The sequence below is a fragment of the Protomyctophum parallelum genome (assembly GCF_964188405.1).
Source record: "Protomyctophum parallelum genome assembly, chromosome: 17".
NCBI classification, from domain to species: domain Eukaryota; kingdom Metazoa; phylum Chordata; class Actinopteri; order Myctophiformes; family Myctophidae; genus Protomyctophum; species Protomyctophum parallelum.
The window spans coordinates 21,998,878-22,020,987 of NC_139719.1; the positions used below are offsets into that span (position 1 = coordinate 21,998,878).

Consider the following 22,110-nt stretch of genomic DNA (forward strand, 5'->3'; position numbering starts at 1 on the left):
TGAAGTGATGGACAGCTTATTTTAACGATATAGTAGTCCCTATAGTTGTTTTTTCCCTCGTTCCATGTCGTCGTCTCTTTTCCGATTCTGTACAGTTATCACCTGGCAACGTTTTGGCGTTTCTTTTTATCTAGCCAGCTATTAGTTGCTTACTGCTTGTTTGAGAATGAGATAGTAGATGTAAACAACTCTTAACAAGTTTGTCCAGGACCATGAAGGCAGGTAGGCTATTGTAGTGCCTGTTGCAGGCTTAGTTGCAGCTAATGTGAGGTCAGGTATGCCAGCTGATTTTAATTGACTTTTAAATGCTTTTATGTGTGAAACAAGTCAAGCGCTATGTGTCCATTTTGTATTAACAAATAGTAGGCTACTTAGTCGTCAGGACTTAGCTTAATCAAATGAAGCCATTCTGCAGAGACCACCGCTGACAGGACCCTCTGTGTTTAGACTAGGGTTGGGCTCTCTTGTGTTTATGTCCACCTGACTTTTTCAACTTCCTGGATATTCCAATGATGTCTCGGTGGCTTAAGTTGCTTAAGTTGCTTATACTCAGGAGTTCAATTGAGCTCATCTAAAGCTGTTGTGTTGTTGCTCATGTCCTAGTTCAGTGGTAAGTGAAAGTGAATAGAGGAAAGGTGGGCAAATACTTCAGGACGGTGCTGCCTACTGTCCACTCTCCCCCCCCCCCCCCCACCTTTGAGTTTGGTGTCCTCCACCCTTCCTGTTACCCATCATGGCATGTTTAGTTTTCAATCAGTTAGATCAGGACCCTCCCTGACAACTCAACCCTGGTCTATAATAATCTAAGATCTGACCCCAACTCACTTTGATTGCACTGTCTGTCAGTGTCTGTAGGAAGGCTGTTGATCACAATTCATTGAATATTCAGCAGCCCCTCCAGCTGATTCTTAGAGCTGTATTTCAGCAAACTAATTGGACAATTATTTAAATCTCTCTTTAACATTTTTCAAGCTTACAGTCGGTAGGTACATTGATTTAAGCCGAGAGAGAGAGAGAGAGAGAGAGAGAGAGAGAGAGAGAGAGAGACACACAGACATACACTATAATAAGAACAATACAAGAACCAAAACAGAAAATGTTAAAGTCACTGTGATGACTGGAAATCAAAACAGTGATGACTCAGCATTATTTAGACTGTTACTTACTACTAGTGATGTAGCCTTCAGCTTTAGATCTCATTCATTATCACCAAGGCCACGACTTGTCATGTGGCTGCACTTTACAGTTCATATGGACCCTCCTGGGTCCATTTGGTTTCATAAATATATGAACAACAATACACCATGAGATATATCTATGTAATAAGTAAACAAAATCACCTAATTTGACTTCATTCAGAAGTCAAATTTGTTGTGGTAAATTGAGATAAACCATGGAAGTACAGTACATTCAGGAAATGTGTTTAATTTCCCCACAATGGAGTGTTCACTTTCTAGCCTCACTTGGCCAGGGCCTTGCGATTTGTCTGGTTTTCCAGTCTGTTTACTTTCAGACCCCAAAGACTGCTAAGCTCACACAAATTCAGGAAATGAGAGTTGTGAAACTCCTGATTGTAGCTTAAGGCCGACCACATTTCTGTGAAAGAGGTATATACTGTATGACTATGAGACCGGTAACATCAAGGCTATTGATGTCATCTCAGGCTGTGTGAGCCATAAAACCTTTGATTCTGTGAAAAACGTTAAATGAAAAACACTAAACAAAGGGTATTTATTAGTATATCATATCATTCAATATTACTTTTTGTTTTCACAAAATCAAAGGTTTTATGGTCATGATTCACCAGGATCCTGAGAGTTTTCAGTGCGTCCAGAAAACCATCACCACTGCGATGCTCCATATACCTGTTTTTTTGGGGGGGTTTTTGTGTTACTTGTCACTTATCTTCCTAAACTGAGGCAACATTTTTCAAACCCATTTAGGCCTGAGGCCGATTCTAAAAACGCCTCTAAATGCTGACCTAAGTTTTCTGATTTTCTTTTTTTTACATTTTTGAATACTGTACATACTGTACAGAACCCCATTACCCAAAAGGGGTTCCCGCCCAGAATGGGTAAAGAAGAATTATCTTCCTAAACATTCTGAGGCAACACACCTGTCTATTTATTACTTTATCTGCGACATGACCCATCACCAAAATGTTAGCTGCCCTCTTGCGGCATGACAAACGAATACATAAACAAGTCTATACCCCCCCCCCACACACACAAAAACAAAAACAGCAACACCTATTTTGGCTCCAACATCTGTGACCCATGAATCTCACACTTTGTGTAGCTCCGAGCACTTCCTCTGGTTTTTTTTATTGGGTGTTTGTGGTTGGCCTAGATTTATAATGGGCAAATTCCTAAAAATCATAACCATATCCATCAATGCATCAATGAGTGCATCATCGTTTTCGCAATTGAAGGTTTGGAATCAATAATGGTGACAGAAACACAATTTTCAAATCTGGAGCATTTCCCCTCAAGCAAGCTGTTGAACTGAACTCCAGTGTAAAAAAATAAAAGATACAAAATAAAATCACAGAAGAGCATGCTGACGGCACATGACTACAGTCAGTTCAAAGGACGACCTAAAGCCACATCACAGTCAAATATGGCCAACAGCAGTTCCTCGCCCCCCCGCAGACAGCCTTAACAGTAGTCTGTCTCCCACAACCCAAAAGCTGTGGGTCTAACAGGGACCAGATGGCAGCCATGCTGCTGCCCAAACTAGTTTCGGGAAGCCCCTGAGCATTTCATGACAAAAGCCCAGACAAATATGTCACCCAAGCTCCCACTCTGTCTGCGGTGCGCTACACACTGTACAGTATGAGTATGTCATTGACTTTGTTTGACTTTTGCCGGCATTGCTGATAAGCAATCAAGTTTCTTTCATCAGAACGAGAAACTGGGACAGTTGTATAGGATCTTTTAAAACCACACAATGCTGCATACGTTGTGCTGGGAAAATGCGGGGGCATTCAATTTGTATTTTTTTTATATATCTTTTTATATATCTTTGTTATTTGCTAGTGTACAGTAAACTGACAGGACATGAGAGAGAGATGGGGAGTGACTCACATTTGAACCCGCAACATGCTGGTAGGCTCAATTAGCAGCCTATGGGCTCTATTTTTGTCACCGCTAAACCACTTATCCCTAAACGTCTTTGCCTTTTTCTACTATTTTGAAAAACATTTTGAATAGTTCAACTAGCCAATCCACATTAACACATTGTGAGCTTGTAGACTGGCCATTTTAACTATTCAAAAATGTTTAGCAAAATGGTAAAAAAAAAAAGGCAAAGAAGTTTAGGGATAAGGGGTTTAGCAGTGACGAAAATGGAGCCCTGAGTGTCCGGACGTCCACGCCAGCCTTCCGGGCCTCTTTTTTACTATTAAGTTTAATGTGATGACTGACATTGTAAAATCAACCCGACTGTTTAAAACATTAGTAGGCTATGTGGTTACAGTGGAGCCACGTTTAGTTTAAAACGGATCTCCTGTGCCGTGAGTGCTCTCCCCCATATCTGGACTCTGTCCAAATTAATGAAATGAATCATGAATGTTAATATTAATGAGTTAGTCCATTGTCACTCCTTACCAGACTCCACCCTAGAACAGGTGTGAGGTGTTTGTTCAGCTTTTCAGGTTTTGTTCAGAACTGGCCCTTGGTGGCTTTCAGAAAAACATGGAGTACTGTATGCCTGACCTGTCAATAACATACCATGCTTACAACCTAGAATATTTGTCAACTGACAACAGACATAAAAATAAGTTTTATATATGTGTACTGCGTATCACACATACTCGTCTTTTAGAACTACTAGAACTACCCTGTATGACACAAGTGAACTGCTTAGCAGCTGTCGCATTCATTGTCAGTGGCAGCCTGCTTTGTGAGTTTTCTCCAGTTTGAAAACTCAGCTGTTGTTTCTCACATTTATTGAGTGCTATAATAACTTAACCCTATGTAGAGTAGTAGATAGTTACACTATTGTTAAATAAAACATGCTTTTTCCGGCTCGTGTATTGTATGCATTTCCATTTGGTAAATGTCTTTGTCCAATGACAACAGTAATAGCTATTTGAGAGAGAGGAATAGAGATGGAGAATGTATATCGTCTCTGTCTCTGTGTGGAAACCTCTCATGTTCAAAACTGTTACTTTTCAGGATTCAAATTCAAAAACATGTGTAAGAAATAGGGGCTACAAACGTAGCAGTATACCAAAGAGCATGTTGCATAATTTGTTTTGTTTGTCTGTAAATCCACATGGGACATTCACAATCCTTCAGGGTATTAATGGACTAATAATTACGCTACCGAACATTTTATGCCTGTTACTAGGTTACTAATTCCCACCGTGTTGGCATCAAACCAGATATTGTAAAAGTTGAGATAGATTGCTAACATAACCAAAAAAGCATCAAAACCTAGCTTAAAAAAAAACTCAAACACTTTTCAGGTTAAAATGTCTAAATCTAGATTTAGAAACGCATCGCGATGTGACTTTCACATACAATGTGTATAACAGGGAATGTACAGTAGTATTGGGGAGTGTGCAGTGTGCACTCTGCTGGTGTTTTATTGCCTGATTTATTTTCTTCCCATTGTATATAGTACAGCATATAGTATCTATAGGGCTAGGATTTCTAGTTGGGCAGAGGGCCAGATGGAATTGGACCAAATCATGTGCAACTACACTACTACAGTATGCAATCCTCCAGGTCTTTTCTCTTCTTTGTTTCATAACCTTCACTGCCACCAACAAAGTCAGATTTTTGTCCTAATTCCTACATTGAGATAACCTTCTAGTTATGGAGTCATACTTTTCACATATAAATAATCTACGTTGTGCCTTCAGGGTTGATCGTTGCATAATGGTCTTTGTATAAGCAAGGATTATGTTTCTGAAACTGTATGACTCAAAAGTTGCACAAAGCTAAATCAGATCCCCATGGTCCTGACTTGCTAGGTACAGTACTACTGTATGCGACAATCCCACTGAGTAACAGGATTCATTAGGTGGAAAATTACTTGATTGTGAGTGGTTAATAATGAAAATGGACTAATTAGCTTCAGTTCATCATAATCATCAAAGGGATTAGGCAAAATTATATCAGGGGGGTCATGTTTTTTAACCCATTTTGGGCGGGAAGCCGGGAACCCCTTTTGGTGTTAGCATTATGTTATGCTTTAGCTATTGAAAAATAGCAGATCTACACTACAAGCTCATAGCACGCCACTCGGTGGCGCGCTATGAGCTTGTAGGTCTGCTATTTTTGAAGAATCATGAAAAGTGACATGAAAGTGTTTGCGAACGACTGACAAAGAAAAACAGCTTTTTCAAGAAAACTGTCAGGATTTAGAAGACATTTGCAGAATCGTTCCCAGGTCAAAATGGGTTAATGGCATTGCAAGGGAATTGTCTAGTTGATTGACAGCACTGTAATGCAGCTTCTCGACATTTTTAGTTTCAGGTTTCAGCTCTTAGTGCTCTCGATATCCCTTCATGAGTGAGAAATGAGAGGGTACATAATGCATTTAGTTGAGAGTGAGACTGCAACTTGAAATTATGGCAATTTCTGTGCCTTTCTAAATCTAAATCTGCTTCCTTCTGACCTTTTTAATGACTTTTCCTTCCCATAGTAAGTGGTCTCTGTCAGCTGTTTGCTTGCAAGTGCCACTGCCATGCCATGAACACTTGCTATAAAATATGTTTTTATGTGGTTGCATCCTCCTAAAAGGTTGAAATAGTTCAGTTAGCGTGTGTACATGTGTCTTTTTGTCAGTTGCGGGTCATTATCTAAACACTTGTCTCTGTACACTCAAACATTAGGCTTTCACTGTGATTAATACGCGAGTTGAAACCACCACGATAAGATTGTGAGGGAGTTAAGCTGGCAATGCATTCCTTAGTGCAAAAAAAGGGAAAGTTTAGAGTAGACGTGAATTTTTAATTTGTTTTGTAAAATAACTGGCACAGTTTTGTAAATTTATTTTATCTATACTTTATTTTCTTGACATTGTCCTAATGTTACCTTTTTAGTAGTACACTGGAGGAAATACGTCGGTCATTGCATATTTTAGAAGCGTTACTTATCATCACTTATGCCTTTTTGTTGGACATAAATAGTGAAAATGGACGATCTACAAGCTCAATAGCTTCCATTTTAGACCGTTTTTGACTTGTGGTTAGAGTGTCCGCCCTGAGACTGGGAGGTCGGGGTTCAATCCCCAGGCCGGGGTAATACCAAAGACTCTGAAAATGGGACCCAGTGCCTCACTGCTTGACACTCTGCAAAAGGGTTGGATTGGGGGTAAGTCCCTGCGACATACTGTCCAGGGGGTGTACTTGTACATCAAGCTGCCTCACGCTACAGAAACAGGAGATGGGCTCCTGCCCTATGGGCCTCATGGCTACTTACTTACTTTTTGGTTAGTTCATCCATCCACATGTCTCACCAACCATCAACATTTTCAAAACTGGCCACAATAAAGCACTAACACTGGAAAATTGTCTGAATATCCTTGCATACTGTATATATTCATCCGTAGTCTTGTTAGTCACCAGCATCAAACTTGATAAAAAAGATCAGGGTTACAGGGTTTTCAGATGTGGCATTTCTCTCATTAGGCCAACCCTCAAGTTGCGTGCTGCACAGTTAATTAACAAAAGATCGAGATCTAGATTCAGACACCTATGCAATCTCATTTCTAAATTTGAGCAAGAATCGCACAGCAGATTGCTATCTAATTCATTTTAGTTACTCTTGTGTTTTTGCTACAAGAGAGAGAGACTTTAAGAGAGGTTTAAGTCAAGCACTTTGATATTGTCTGTTTAAAGCCACCGTAGTTGGCTCCAGTTGCCACATTTTGAATATACGTAATGTTCAGCAACTACAGACTAAAGGCAATAGATGGAAAAAATGAGAATCGTGTGAGAATTGTGATCTCAATTCTTGTGGAGGAAAGAAATCGAGATTCACATTTGTGCAAGAATCGTGCAGCACTATAGAGGGTATGCGCGTGACATTATCATCAAACCCGGAAGTTATGCAGGAATGCTTACGGAGTGGCAAAAAACTACTTTCTGGCCTTGACAACCCATGCATCCATACAGAAAAGTCCTATCTGATTGCATTAACAACGTTAAACAATGTTAAACTCACTTTGTATGTTGCTTTGCCACTCGATGTGCCATTCACTTTAAGCATGCGCATACCCTCTATTGGCCGGCGCCCGAGTAGTTACGTGAAGGTTAAATAATGAGAATAGGATAAATCTTCTCAGATGTCCTACTGTATGTTACAGTATTTATTTCAATCGGATATTTTAATGATTTCTAGTAGAAATGTCCCCATTCTTCATTTCCATGTCACTTTATTGCCTTATGTGAGGGTTTAATAATTACTCACGACTAGTGCAGTACAATAGGGCCTGTTATCAGGGTTCTTAAAGGCCAGTCTGGTGATGGTGAGTCATTGTGTAGAGCTCCATATACTGTATGGGTCGGCTGACCTTTCTTTGTCCTTCATTAGTGGGCTACGGCCATTCCCCGTTCGGGGCAGTGACGTCAATTATTGAATTATTGCTCATGTCAGTCATCTCTGTATTTGGGCAAAAACAAACAACATAATTGGGCATAAATTGGACAGACAGACACACAAATAGTTACACAGGCCAGAAATCTATAGATGCATTTATAGATGGATATTAACTGTGGATGTACTGTATGTGCCTGCCTTTAATTGCCTTTTGTTTTTGAAATAATGCAGAGAGTTGTTTCAGAGAGTGCAATTTGTATTACATTTTTATGTTTTACAGATCAAAGTATTTGATTTTTTACTTGGTTCTTGGCTACTTGCACTGTACAGTACAAGTCACGTTTCTCCCCCACTCTCTTCGGGATGTGCATTGCAAGTCAAGGATGACTACTAATGTACATACTGTATATTGGAGCCTTTTGGCCATTTGCGTAATTCCATTATCTTGGATTGCCAGGCTTAATTTGGAGGAATGGAGGCTCCAGCCCCAGGCTTCCCCCAAGCCTAAAAGGGGAAATACAATAACATTATGTCTGGGGTAATTGTAAATGCTTACCGGTATTACATTTTCTATCCAGTCATAGACAGACCCCGTGAGTATCCATTTTCGCTTATTTTATTTGGGTGGAAACCACAGACAAATTATCAAAGTATCAGTGTATCACATAAATGGAAAAAAATAATAATAATCTCAATTAGAATCAAATTAGCCCATGCCCTGAGGGTAATCTGAAAAGAACAAGGTTGTAGCCCCACCCCCAAATCTGAGGATACATGGGGCGTTGTTTACGATATCTTGACGTCAATAGACATGATACTGTAACAGCTGGTCCAACTGCCACAACACTAGATCATACTGTACAGTATACTATACACACACTATTTTGCTCACATTCCCCCCGAACATACACACAAATCTATGGCAGTAGGTGTGTGTGTGTGTGTGTGTGTGTGTGTGTGTGTGTGTGTGTGTGTGTGTGTGTGTGTGTGTGTGTGTGTGTGTGTGTGTGTGTGTGTGTGTGTGTGTGTGTGTGTGTGTGTGTGTGTGTGTGTGTGTGTGTGTGTGTGTGTGTGTGTGTGTGTGTGTGTGTTATGATGGATATCTACAAGGTAGCAGCTGTGTTTATCTTCTGTTAGTGGTTGGGCCTATAATATAACTGTTTGTCCATGGAAACACATTTACCACTGCCTTGTAGTCACAGCAAAATGTATTAATTTGCACATTAAGACATTGTGTGACGCGTTTTGAGCTTATAGATCGATTGTAGATTTCCTCTATTTTTGAAACTCAAAACTATATGAAACATTTTCAACATGTAAATAAATAATTGCGATTATGTTATAATTGTGAGTGACAGGGCTAGACCTTGTTATCAGGACTGTGTGTGTGTGTGTGTGTGTGTGTGTGTGTGTGTGTGTGTGTGTGTTAACCACTTAAAGTCCATATGGTTGATATGGTCTTTTCTGTTTTTAATCTGCTCTTTTCAGCAAAGTATTCTATTAACACAGTTGAATAAACACACTTATATCCCCAATAGTTTTATTATCAATTAAGGCAATTAGTTGATTAATTGTTGCACCTCGTATATGGATTATCTGTGTACGTGTGTAGGATCATATGGATGCAGAGATTAAAATAGGGTGCATTTTGCATCCCAAAACGCAGTTTATAGTTAAGGGGGGAGAAAAAGGCAAACTATGACTCCTAACATCGTTGAAGTGGGACTCATAAAATGTCCCTGGCTGGGACCCATCTAAAAGACCATCTCTGCATCCCGGGACTCATTACATTGAAAACCTATTTACATCACTGTGGATGATTAGAAAGAGATTTTACAGTAACCTAAGTAACCATGTGTAACTGTTCCAGAAAAGTAGATGAGTGAGTTTTCACATTTGGCAATGCCAATGTGATTTCTGTTTCTGTTTTACTTTCTTTCTCACACTGCACAGTATTATTAAACTGGGTGTGTTACTCACTGCCACACATGGCTGCTTTTCATTTTTCATACATTTCATGCAAGTTAAGCGCTTTCATGGTTTACCATTTGTACTAATTTGTAACTTAGGGACACATGGCAATGCTTCATCATGTAGTTCAATTCAGGTCATTTTTGTTCATTCCAGAGCATTTTCATTTATAGCTGCAATAGTTACTTGAAATGTATAGGGCATTGTTCATTATTAGTTCACATATATACTTTAAAATGAATTTAAAATGGTACAGTTTAATAATACATTCTACAAATTTGAAACGTATTGAGCATCATGATCGTTCAGGCACGGCAGTCAGGCGGTTCTCCATGCTCGGCTCACCCAATCTCCTTAATTCTCATTCGCTAGCGTGAAGTTAATACAGCGCATACAGGTACATGCACCCATGGTAGCCTTTTTAAGCAGAACACTATTGATTGACTGTTCACTCTTCATACTACTGTACATGCTCAGCATTTGGTTCACAGCACCGATCCTGCAGCCTGTCTGTGTCATCAAAGTCCCTCCACCTCCCAGCCTCCTCCCTGTGGCATTTAGTTCATGATGTTGTTGAATGTACAGACGGTCTACAGTATGATTCATCATTCTGTGTATTGTTTTGGTATCTGGTGCCCTTGAATGGTTCAATGTTACGTTTTCGCAATAACTCAGTGATGTAAATAGGTTTTCAATCTAATGAGTCCCGGGATGCAGGGATGGTCTTTTAGATGAGTCCCACTTCAGCGACGTTAGGAGTCATATTTTGCCATTTTTACAAATGTAACTCCCATTTCATTTTATATGGTTATAATGTGGTTATATTCATATAGAAAACAGAAGAAGAAATTATTATTATAACTAAAGCTAAGAAAAATAAACTAGAATTTTAGGCCTACAATAGTGCATCCCGTGGATGCAGAGGTCGTTGTTTTATTGCGTCCCTTAACTATAAACTGCGTTTTGGGATGCAAAATGCACCCTATTTTAATCTCTAAGGTCTAAACCACACCAATGAATCGCCATGCAACTCCAAGTAGTTGCATGTAGTTTCATGCAACCATTATGCCCAATGGCAGTTGCATGGAGTTGCATTGGTGTGACATGTCCTTAAAACTGTGTTGTTGCAAGGAGTTGCATTGCTGTGGTTTTGGCCTTAGGCTCTGCTTCTGGGGGTTAGTGATCTCGCATTCCATGTCATGCTTGCACACTAGGCACAGATAATGTGTAGTATCACGGGAGCCACACCTCCAAACTGATGATTAATCCTGATGAAAGTGTCTGACTGAAAATCACTGCTCTTGATAATTAAACTGCATGTGTATTGTGTAACCACAACAGTATGAACAAACTAGCGGTTGTTTAGTAACTGGTTACCAAGACAACATGGCTTTAAAATATAAACACAGTGGTATGGTGTACATGTGATAATGCACTAGTATCCAAATATTGCCTTGAGTGAACCACTGAGCTCAAGTTTCTGAGGGCTGCAAACATTTAATTGAAATGTTCAGTTTTTAAATAATTGTGCAGAGGAAAATGACAAACGGGACAAGTAAAGAAATAGCACCAAAATCTGGCGGACACTAACCGTTTCAGAAACAATTCTGATACAAAGTTGTTTTGGTGTGGGTTTTTGTGTGGGTGACTGGGTGTTGTTAATGGGATTAGCCATGTTTATATCATTTGTATAGTTTTCAATCAATCAAACTTTATTTATATCGCACATTATACTGTATCAAGTGCAGTTCAATGGCTTCACAGAAGAGGTTATTAGAAGAGATTAAAAGACAGGAGGCTAAAAACGAAGAAAAACAGGCTCTGCCAGATTCCAGAAAAAAACTAATCTTTAAAAAAAAGTCTGAAGTAATCTCTAGGCCTGTCACAATTAATCGCCTGATCGCAAGTACTTGAACTAATGGCAATTATTTTTGCATAATCGTTAAAACGTTTCTATTATTCTCTATAAAAACAGCTGGATAAAATGATCAGAAATATCATATTTCCATCATTATCTCTAAGTAATTTTAACCATTTTCTTTTAACGCTTTAAACTTTGCATCTCTATTTGGGGTATTGGGATCAAAAGAAACATTTTCATAAGTGTTCTAAAAATAGCGTGAAAGAACATGGTGCAGCATGTGACTCGGAGGAAATTACTTGCGACGGTGACGGCCCTACTCATCTCAACCTAATTGCCTACAATCTGGTCTGTCCCTACAGGTGGCCAATCAGACGATCCACTCGGAGAGGCCTGACCTGTCCACATGTTTCCAGATGTCTGTACTGGCATGGCTGCCCTGTGTCTTTCTGTGGGCCGTCTGCCCCGTCTACCTCTTCTACCTCCAGAGGAACAAAAGAGGCTACATCATGATGTCCATGTTGAACCGATTCAAAACGGTGAGATGGGTTCTCTCTCTCTCTCTCTCTCTCGGTTGCTCTGTGTTTAGTAAATACACTGGAAAAATCCCACAGATGGTCATCAAAATGTTTAGATGAGTTATTTGGCAATGATAACGTTCCAAAGCTCCCCACGCCCATGCCAAAGATGATGCATCTTCTTCTATGAGTCACTCTCCGACCCACTCCATTCCCATCTTTACCATCCCGTAGACCCGTACGGCTAATGTATACTTTGTTGCGTCACCTCTTCAATTGGTGTCCCTTGCTTTCAAATGAAAAGCACTAAATTATCCTTTTTTTTCCTTTTTTGCAGACGTAATTCCATTGAGTTGACTTTTAGAAGGGTTTTTGATTGATTGATTGAAGAATTTATTAACAGATTGGAGAACTGTTAACTGTTAGAACTCAGGGCTTAAAGATTTCAGTCCCGAGGATTTCATAGGGGTCATTTGATGAGATCAGTGCATATTTTCAAAAAAACATTTTCAGTCTTGGGGGTTTTTGTTTTGCTTTAAGCCCAGAGAACTGTTAACTGTGCACGCCACCATAAAGCATTAAACTCGTTTACAATAGGGTCCTCCATTTTCAATGTGCGATGTATTGTAAATGAGCGTGTACAGTATGTTAACCTTTTATTTTAAATCCTACTGTATATACTTTGATGAGTCCACCAATGGTCTTACCGATCTACAGACCTTGTAGATCTGCTTTGTTTTTGCCAATGTTTGCCCCCAAAATAAAAATAGGCTTCAACCTATTTTGGGCGGGAACCCCTTTTGGTGTTAGCATTATGTTGTGCTTTAGCTATTGAAAAATAGCAGATCTACAAGCTCATAGCGCGCCACAGAGCTTGTAGGTCTGCTATTTTTGAAAACTCGAAGAACGAGCTTGTAGGTCTGCTATTTTTGAAAACTCGAAGAACGAGCTTGTAGGTCTGCTATTTTTGAAAACTCGAAGAACGACTGACATAGAAACATAGCTTTTTCAGAAAACTGCCAGGATGTAGAAGACATTTTTAGAATCTGATCTCAGGTCAGAATGGGTTAATCTCTTTCCTTTGACTGTTGTTAATTGGTCTGCTCAGGGGTTTGGCTTGGCGCTGTGGATCGTGTGTTGGACAGATCTCTTCTATACGTTCTACGAGTTGGACCAGGGTCTCACTCAGCCGCCCATATTCTTTGTCACTCCCCTGGTGGTCGGCATGACAATGGTGAGAACGTTACACAAGTATTACACTTTTACATTAAAAAGGCACTTTTTACTAGGCACATTACGGACTTTGTGATGCACAGGGATATCACTTTATTATTACCAAAAATGGACTAGAATAGACTTTATCAAGTAATTGTTAAGGCCCGGTCTAACAGTCACTACTCTTAAATTGCAACTCATCTGGTAGCTAATGAATACTAATATTAATGTGTAAAACAGTTTCTTACTAATCATTTCTAGTACATTTTGACTTTTCTTTTCCACCGTGCTCTGACTTCTACGTGCTCTGACTTGGTATGTTAATATCCACTGAAAATCGCACACAGTGGCAAGAGACCAAGAGTCAATTTAAATTAATATAATGTATTGTTATTGTATTATAATGTATTGTATTGTTGATAGGCGGACAGAATTACACCGTATTAAAGGCAGAGCTGCCTCAGGAATGGACACAGTGCTGCCTATAACGTGTTGTGTCTTGCAAACATCACAACCATTTTACAGTCCTCGGAAGTGAAAAAGATTTGACCCGGTAAAGTTTGAGAAGGCCTCTCCATTTTCAGCTGTACCGTGTCGCTAATGTAACTCAATCTTTCCCTCTGGGCTCGCCCACTTCCTCCTCTCGGCCTCCTGTTTAATAACTCCCCACCCCCACGCCTCTCCTCCTCCATCAGCTGCTGGCCACCTTTCTGATCCAGTTTGAGAGGTTACGCGGGATTCAGTCCTCGGGCGTGCTCTTCATCTTCTGGTTCCTGTCGGTGTTGTGCGCCATCGTGCCGTTCCGCTCCAAGATCCTACACGCGTCCAGCGAGGTGAGAAATTACACTGCAGTCCTGACGTGGCGACCTCCGTCTACTCCTTCATCAAACCCTCACTACCTCACTTACTCACTCGCCACAGTCTCTTTTTTTATTTAACCTTTATTTAACCAGTAAAATCTCTTTTACAAGTGGGAACTGGCCTAGAGGCAGAAATAAAAATTACACTTCAATACCACAATCGTCAATGTTACATTTTGAACCAGCAAATACAACATCCATAATACATCTTAAAGTACCTATGCATAAATACAACAAGTCACCTGTCCTACTTTTTAGTAGCAGGGCAAAATACACCATATACACAATCTCCACGATCTGAGCCGATATAATAAATATATAGGCATGAACATAGGCTAGTACACATCCAAACATGTGCAAGTGTTTGATTGTACATCAAAGATGATCCTTTTGAAACTTCTCAAGGGAACTTTCAAAGCCAATTTTAGTCTCTCCTCTCCTCTCCCCATCCCACACACCTCCCTGCCCCCTCTCCCCATCCCACACACCTCTGGCCGTATTGGGAGCTTGCTGTAAGGTGGAGGTTTTCAAGGGGTCATGCGGGGACACGCTACAGACCGTAATGCGCCGCAAAGCGCCACTGCAAAGCCCTCCAGAAGGACAGACTGACAGGCAGATTTATGAGTGTAAATTAGGAGCGCAGAGATTAACACACAGGAAGTGGTTAGATAAGATAACAACGTGCAAGATGCAAATTTAAAAACGCAGCACTGTGTTGTGTCACAAGGAACTAGCAGCGACATTACCATTTTTAAAGACAAGGCAGAGTTCATTGAGAGTTGTATTGTCGACAACAAAGAGCCCATGAGACCAAAGCATCAAATGTATTCCACATGTGAACATAGCATGTACTTTTCTGGCAGCAAAGAGACAGAGACAGACTGGCTGTCAGCCGTTAGGCAGGGTCGTCCCGGGCCACTGCACTCCTTGCGCTCCTGTAATTGCGTTGATTCAACACATGCAAATACCCAAGTAAGAGCATTAGGAAATAAAAAGAATGTCATTAATATAATAAACCGATCGAGCAGTGTTGTTTTTGGCAGCAAATTTAGATTTTAGTTTTAGTCGTAGTCTCTTGAATAGTTTTCATTTAGTTTCGGTCACATTTTAGTCACCTGGAATGTTTTAGTGTTAGTCTAGTTTTAATCTACAGTTGATTTAGACGACTAAAATGTATTTGGGCAGGCATGGATGCCGTCGTAATGACTAATTTTACACTTGCTGAAAATAGCCGATCTACAAACTCACAACAAACTCACAACACGTCGCGCTGCGACGCGTTGTGAGCTTGTAGAGCGGCTATTTTCAGCATGCAACCAAGTGTAAAATGACTTATACTGGATCTCTTCTCCACTAGTAGTCCCTCCCTAACATTTAGTCTAGTTTTTATCTGTTGATGAAATTGTCAATACATTTAGTCTTAGTTTTAGTCATCATGGCTTACTTTTCATTTAGTTTTCGTCTGTGAAAAAAGGTAGTTGTAGTCGACGAAAACAACACTGCGATCGAGGTGTTGTGAGATATGGTATGGTAAGTAATCGTACTGTATATCAATCACATCAGCACGCCACCAAACATCTGGCCTTACAGCACATTGTGGTGTTTCGTGTTTCAGAGCGAGGTCCCAGACAAGCTGCGCTTCACCATGTTCTACCTCTACTTCATCCTGGTGGTGTTGGAGCTCATCCTCTGCTGCTTCAACGAGAAGCCGCCTCTCTTCTCCAATGCCGTCACAGACCCGGTGAGTCAGACCCACCATGTACACTACAGTAGGTACACAGCCTAATGCTGTTTATGCCTTGGCCACAGCCCGAAACGCACAGCCACGCTCATATATAACATACCAGTGTAATTGCAGGCCTTGAATACCTCCCTTTGTCGAATCAAATTTGCCGACGGGGAACCGGCTGTTGTATAACATTTGTCTGGCCTATTTTCTCTTTGCAGAATCCCTGCCCGGAGTCCACAGCAGGCTTTCTCTCCACTATAACCTTCTGGTGGTTCACCAGGTAGGCCTCCTCCGCTCTGTGGAGGGACACATGTACATAACACATGTTGCATGCATCAATTATTCATCTATTTTTGCTTAATCACCTGTCCTAAACCCTATAGAGCGTGGCAGTCCCACCCCCTACCAGGGCCCAGGAAATGATTCTCTGTTACTTTTTCCTCATAGACATTTCAAAAAGTATTTATTTAAAGAAATGTTTAAGCCTCGTACAAAGCCAACCCTTTTCGTGACAAATCATGACGACAAACAATTTTTTTCGGGCCGAACAAATAATTAGAAAAAAGAAGAAAACGGCAGGTTACAACACTTTTTTTGTTCTGTTTTTCTTCTTTGTAATTATTTGTTTGGTCCAAAATATTGTGTTTGTTGTCATGATTTGTCACAGCTCGAGTTGGCTTTGTACGAGGCTTATAAGTACTTTAAATAAATAAGTTTTGAAATGTCTATGGGAAAAATGCATTAGGAATGATTTCCTGGGCCTGGCGTCGTCATGAAAGGGGGCAGGACTGCGACGCTCTATATACTTCATTGACCGGCGTCCCACTGGGCTCTCTACTAGGCCCCCTCCTATTCCTCTCCACGGCAAATCTCTTTGCTGAAAATAGCCCATCTACTGTACAAGCTCACAATGTGTCGCGTTGTGACGCACTGTGGGCTTGTAGATCTGCTGTTTTTGCCAAAGGTTTGCCCCAGTATAGGGACGTTAGCTTTCATGTGGTTAAAGCCTACAATTTGTACTTTGTTTACTGGGGTCAGTACTTGGCCCTGTCGTTTTTTTCCCTACACTAAATCTCTTTGTTGAAAATAGCCAATCGCTGATCTAAAATAGAATGTTCACCCTCAGTACAGCATATACTAGTGAAGCTGTTGTTCGGTTAAGTCGGGGCAAAATTCGATTGTGATTTCTCAAATTTCTCAAATAATGATTAATCTAAGACTTGAAGTACATTGCCTTTCTCTTTCAGTATGGCCATTAAAGGCTACAAGATGCCCCTGGAGGCTAAAGACCTGTGGTCCCTGAACCAGCAGGACCAGTCCAAGGAGGTGGTGCCCAAGCTCCTCAACGAGTGGGACAAGGAGCTTGCCAAGGAACACATCAGGTACGGTACAACACACAGTAACCAATGGGTGGGAAGATGGACTGTTTGCTGAGTCACAGTTTGTGGGAAATATAGGATTGCTGTTAGTTGTTCAGATTTGCAGTCTCAAACTATTACAGTATATAGTGTATGTACTGTATATCCTGTATGTCTATCTAGCGTCAACATAGACTGCTCCCTGTGTTCATACGGGGTACAAACTACAAAGCCTAATCATCCTTTTGCCAACAATAGTACCACCTTTCACTCCTTTCTCACAATAGGGTAAAGGTGAGAGGAAGTGGGTGGGGCTGTGTGTGTGTGTGTGTGTGTGGGGGGGGGGGGGGGGGATTGTGCATGTCGCTGCATGCACACTGCACAGATTTCACTTCAGGTCTACTGACTCTGTCCCACTCATTCTATTAAGGCAGTTAAATGTTATTATGTCAAACCATTATCACTGCTGTAACATAGTGTTGTCTTCAGAGATCAGTAGGAAAGCCATGGGGGAGAAGTGGACTGAGTGGGACAGTGTAAGAGTGTTGTGTACACAGAACTTATCTCTGCAAAGATTAAAAGCCTGGTATAAGAATGTATTTATACCGTTGCTGCACTGATGCGTTTTGTATACAGTACATTACATAGAGAACATTTTTGGTGTATAAACTGTATATGCTGGTCCCATATGCTGTAGAACGTATACGTCTATAGCCTTCTTCTAGCAGAACTGCATTGCACAACCAAAGAAAAGTACATTTTACTCTTCAGATTCAGATACCTTTATTTGCCATTGAGTATACACTTATATGTACACATGGCGTAACAATAAAGAACCTTGAACTGCTGTATACTATAATGTGCTTATTATTTAAGTACAAAGCAGCCTAGTTGCCTCGTCTCTAAGAATTGGGGCCCCAGGTTGCCTTTGTGTGGTTATACAAAGGCAAACCTTTCTCAGTGAACGTCTCTTATAGAAACACACTTGACAACAGCTTGGGAACTATGAGTATAGCCTCCATTATTTTTTTATCCTGGCATGCTCTTCTCTTCTTTCTGTGATTATCCTGTGGTTTGCTCGCCAGACGTTTGTATCGTCTTTCCCCATTCAAACTACAAAGACTTGGAAAAAGGATATAGAAGAGTTGTGGAAACCTGTTTGGTGGAGTGCTGATGAATCCACATCTCGGTTGTTAGATTTCACACATTTTCAGCAATACTTTTTTTTTTATAGAGGGACAGACAGTAGGTTGACAGGAAATGGGGGAGAGAGATGAGGGAGGGGGGGTGACATGCAGTAAAGGCCGTCGGGATCGGGAGTCGAACCCGCGGCACACTGCCAGGCTCGGGCTACTGGCCAAGGTGCCTGGACCGCTGAGCCATGGCCCAGGCCATTTTCAGCAATTATACCACAAAGACACATGCTACATGTTCATCAGAGAGGTGGTGCTTGGTCTGAGACAAACAATGTATTACAACAAATACAGGCAGTACAACGATACATAAAACACATTTTCTGAAAACCATGCTTTGACCTTTTTCTTAACCTATTTCGACCTGATTTCATGCCCGGGAGACACCTCTGTGTCTCATACACATCTGTGTCTCTCATATAGCAAGTTAGCAACATAATCTTTTTTTTAATTTATTGACAGATTGTGGCTTTAAAAAGACTGCATTCACTGCCTGTGTCTTTCACTAACCTTTTGAAGAATCACCCGATCGGGAACGTAGCTCCATTGCACGAATGTGTGCCTTAAAATAGCGCGATCGAATGTACTAAAATGTCGGAAAATATTCCGCAATCGCCAGTGACGACGAGGAAGAAAAACACGGGCACCTGCCAACATTGTCCATAGCATTCCATTGCATTCAATTACTCAGTGGACCTCAGAAGGGAGTGTCACTTGTTTTTTTTCAGGTCACGTGATCCAAAACGTGTGACGTATCACAAAGTAGCCGCGGAAAAGCTTGTGTGTGTTAGACGTTATCATAATCGCCCAATAAAACAAATCAAACATAACTCGGAGAACTCTGATTCGGCAGGGAAAGACACTATGAATTAAGTCGGGAATTTGAACATTTTCAGAAAACCTTTTAGGTTAGGTTTTAGAAGCCGTTTTTAGAATGGGCCTCGGGTCTAAATATGTAAAGGAGATGACTGCTGATGCTCTTTCCTCTACCCGACCACACCTGCACCCTCCCCTCACCTCCTAGCGAGCAGAATCCTCCTGCAGAGGCTCTGTTCACGAAGCCCGGGTCAGCAGAGACGACCAATCACGTGGGAGGCGAGAGCAGCCCGGAGGAAGTGGAAGTGTTGCTGTCTAAAAAGAAAGGCCTTCCCAGACGGCCGTCTTTCCTGCGAGCGTTGATCAAGTCCTTCGGACCCTACTTCCTGATTGGCTCAGCCTACAAACTCCTGCAAGATCTCATCACCTTTGTACAGCCTCAGCTCCTCAGGTGAGTCATTTCCCCCCCCCCCCCCCCCCCCCCCATTATTTCAACAGTTTTTTTATTACATTTTGACACTTGCTTTGGCAATGTAAACTTATGATTCCTCATTCCAATGGACAACAACACAACAGCCACAGTGTAGAACAACATTAGTGCACTGTCTGTGTGATGGAGTTTGCTTTGCCTGTTTCTTTTTTGCATATTGATTTGCGTGATGACTGAGAAATGCAAATTTGTATTATACATATAGCTGTACTTTTGATATTATGCTCCCGTCTTTGTTTGGGATCATGCAAACTCAGTATAGTATGGAAATCTGTTTAATCTTCAAACCACAGTCACAGGTTTCAGGGGGAAAAAATCTATTAAGGCCTGTTCTCTGAAACCCTTATCCCCAGCCCTGTTTAAATATTCTATGCGATAAGCCGCAATAATGTAGAACATGAAATTGCTGTGTAGATACTAGAGGCTGGTCTTGGTTATTCTAACAATCGCAGTAAAACGGTTTTGATTGTTTCCACTGGTGTCATATGAAAAACGACTACACAGCTGAGCTCTCTGAGTCAACATTTTATTTGCAGACCATTCATATAGATATATTTCATTTGGCATAATACAGCCGAATAACTACGGCAAAATAAATTGTCCCAGTAACTTACATCCCTGTCACACTATTTGCCTTAGGCAAATGGTGTGTAAATTAACCTAGTATATGACATCATGGGGTGACAAACCGCAGAGGATTGTGGAGATAATTGTATGGTGACATGCTAGTGAGATGCATTTCTGCATAGAAAAGTGTGTGTGTGTGTGTGTGCATGCCATTTATCAGTCAGTGCAATCAATGCAATGGTTTTTGGAATACGATGTAGTCGCTGCTTTAATAATACAACCTCCAATTCTCTGAGATGCTTTTTTAAATGTTTTTTTTTGTGGCTTTCACCTTTATTTTATATTATTTATGGGGGGACAGACAGTAGGCTGACAGGAAATGGGGAGAGAGATGGGGGGATGACATGCAGTAAAGGCCGTCTGGATCGGGAGTCGAACCCGCGGCACACTGCCAGACTGGATTTACCAGCCAAAGTGCCTGGACCACTGAGCCACGGCCCAGGCCTCTTTAGCTATTGAAAAATAGCAGATCTACAAGCTCATAGCGCACTACAAGCTTGTATGTCTGCTATTTTTGAAAAATCGAAAAACTACTGACATAGAAACATAGCTTTTTCATAAAACTTTCCCAATGTCCTCAGGCTGCTGATCCGGTTCACGCAGCAGAAGGGCGTTCCTGAGTGGTCGGGCTATGCGCTGGCCTTCCTCATGTTCTTCACCGCCCTTCTGCAGACTCTCATCCTCCACCAGCACTTTCATTACTGCTTCGTCACTGGCATGAGGTTACGCACCGCTATCATAGGAGCCATCTACAGGAAGGTACACACTCGCTGACGCACACACGCCCAGTTCACACCAATGATTCGCAGTGCAGCGAGCTGCAACTTGCAACCACTTAGTTGCAACAGAATCCCCAAACTGCGCCCACATGCAACAGGGGCCAACAGCAGGCCATGAGTCAATGGCCTGCCATTGACTCATGAATCAGTTGTGTGGACTAGGGTTTACGCGCGCGCACACACACACACACACACACACACACACACACACACACACACACACACACACACACACACACACACACACACACACACACACACACACACACACACTCGCTCTTAGGTCCATTACACACTCAATTATGAAATGCTATTTACAGTACGTTACAGATCCAAATACACGCTCAATTGACATTTACTACTCAACTTTTCGCTGATTTAAAGATTTGCATGCTGTGCCTTTCACATGCACATGCCACAGTTGTAAATGTGCGCACATGCCACATTAAGTTTAAATTTCACTAAGCTTGCCATTTTGAAGATAAAAACCAAGAGGGTTTTTTTCTCTCTGCCTTTGCCTCTCCAGGCGCTGGTCATAACCAACGCAGCCAAGCGTTCATCAACGGTGGGAGAGATCGTTAACCTGATGTCTGTGGACGCACAGAGGTTCATGGATCTCATGACCTTCCTGAACATGCTGTGGTCTGCTCCGCTGCAGATCGTGCTGGCGCTGTACTTCCTCTGGCAGGTAAGGGCTCTCGTATGCATGGGTAAGAGTGAGTGGAAGGTCAAGGTCAAGTTTATTCATATGTCCAAAACTGGGACATACGTATACATTATCACAAGATATGTTAACATTAAATATAAAGTGCAACCAGGGCTAAAGTGCACCGAGTGTAACTACATCTACCTCCTCCTGCTTGCCTTGTTGATGGCTCGGATGGAGGTAGGTATGAATGAAACATTTTACCCGTTTGTTTTTGTAACAGGGGTCTTTAGCCATTGGCTGGATGGCAGGAATTCATATTCCCGGTATAGGGGGTGAGAGCTGTCTGCTCTAATACATGATGCTTTTTTTAGCACCTGCTCATCATATAAATAACTCGGGCAGCTACATTTTGCCCCCTATATGTACAGAGAGGGTGATCAGTCATATCAGCCTTAGGGCTGATAACAGTGTTGTGAAGTGAAGTTAAAGTG

At 41.3% G+C, this 22,110-nt stretch overlaps 1 protein-coding gene across 1 annotated transcript in view; it reads left to right on the forward strand.

The window, feature by feature from the left end:
• Positions 1 to 22,110, forward strand: part of abcc3 (ATP-binding cassette, sub-family C (CFTR/MRP), member 3) — a 51,943-nt gene that overhangs the window by 450 nt on the left and 29,383 nt on the right. The window contains exons 2-10 of the mRNA XM_083786852.1: positions 11,748 to 11,924; positions 13,012 to 13,137; positions 13,814 to 13,951; positions 15,594 to 15,719; positions 15,926 to 15,987; positions 16,955 to 17,084; positions 19,281 to 19,525; positions 20,773 to 20,950; positions 21,497 to 21,658. Coding sequence (XP_083642978.1) covers positions 11,748 to 11,924; positions 13,012 to 13,137; positions 13,814 to 13,951; positions 15,594 to 15,719; positions 15,926 to 15,987; positions 16,955 to 17,084; positions 19,281 to 19,525; positions 20,773 to 20,950; positions 21,497 to 21,658 — 1,344 coding nt within the window. The remainder of the gene's footprint in view (positions 1 to 11,747; positions 11,925 to 13,011; positions 13,138 to 13,813; positions 13,952 to 15,593; positions 15,720 to 15,925; positions 15,988 to 16,954; positions 17,085 to 19,280; positions 19,526 to 20,772; positions 20,951 to 21,496; positions 21,659 to 22,110) is intronic.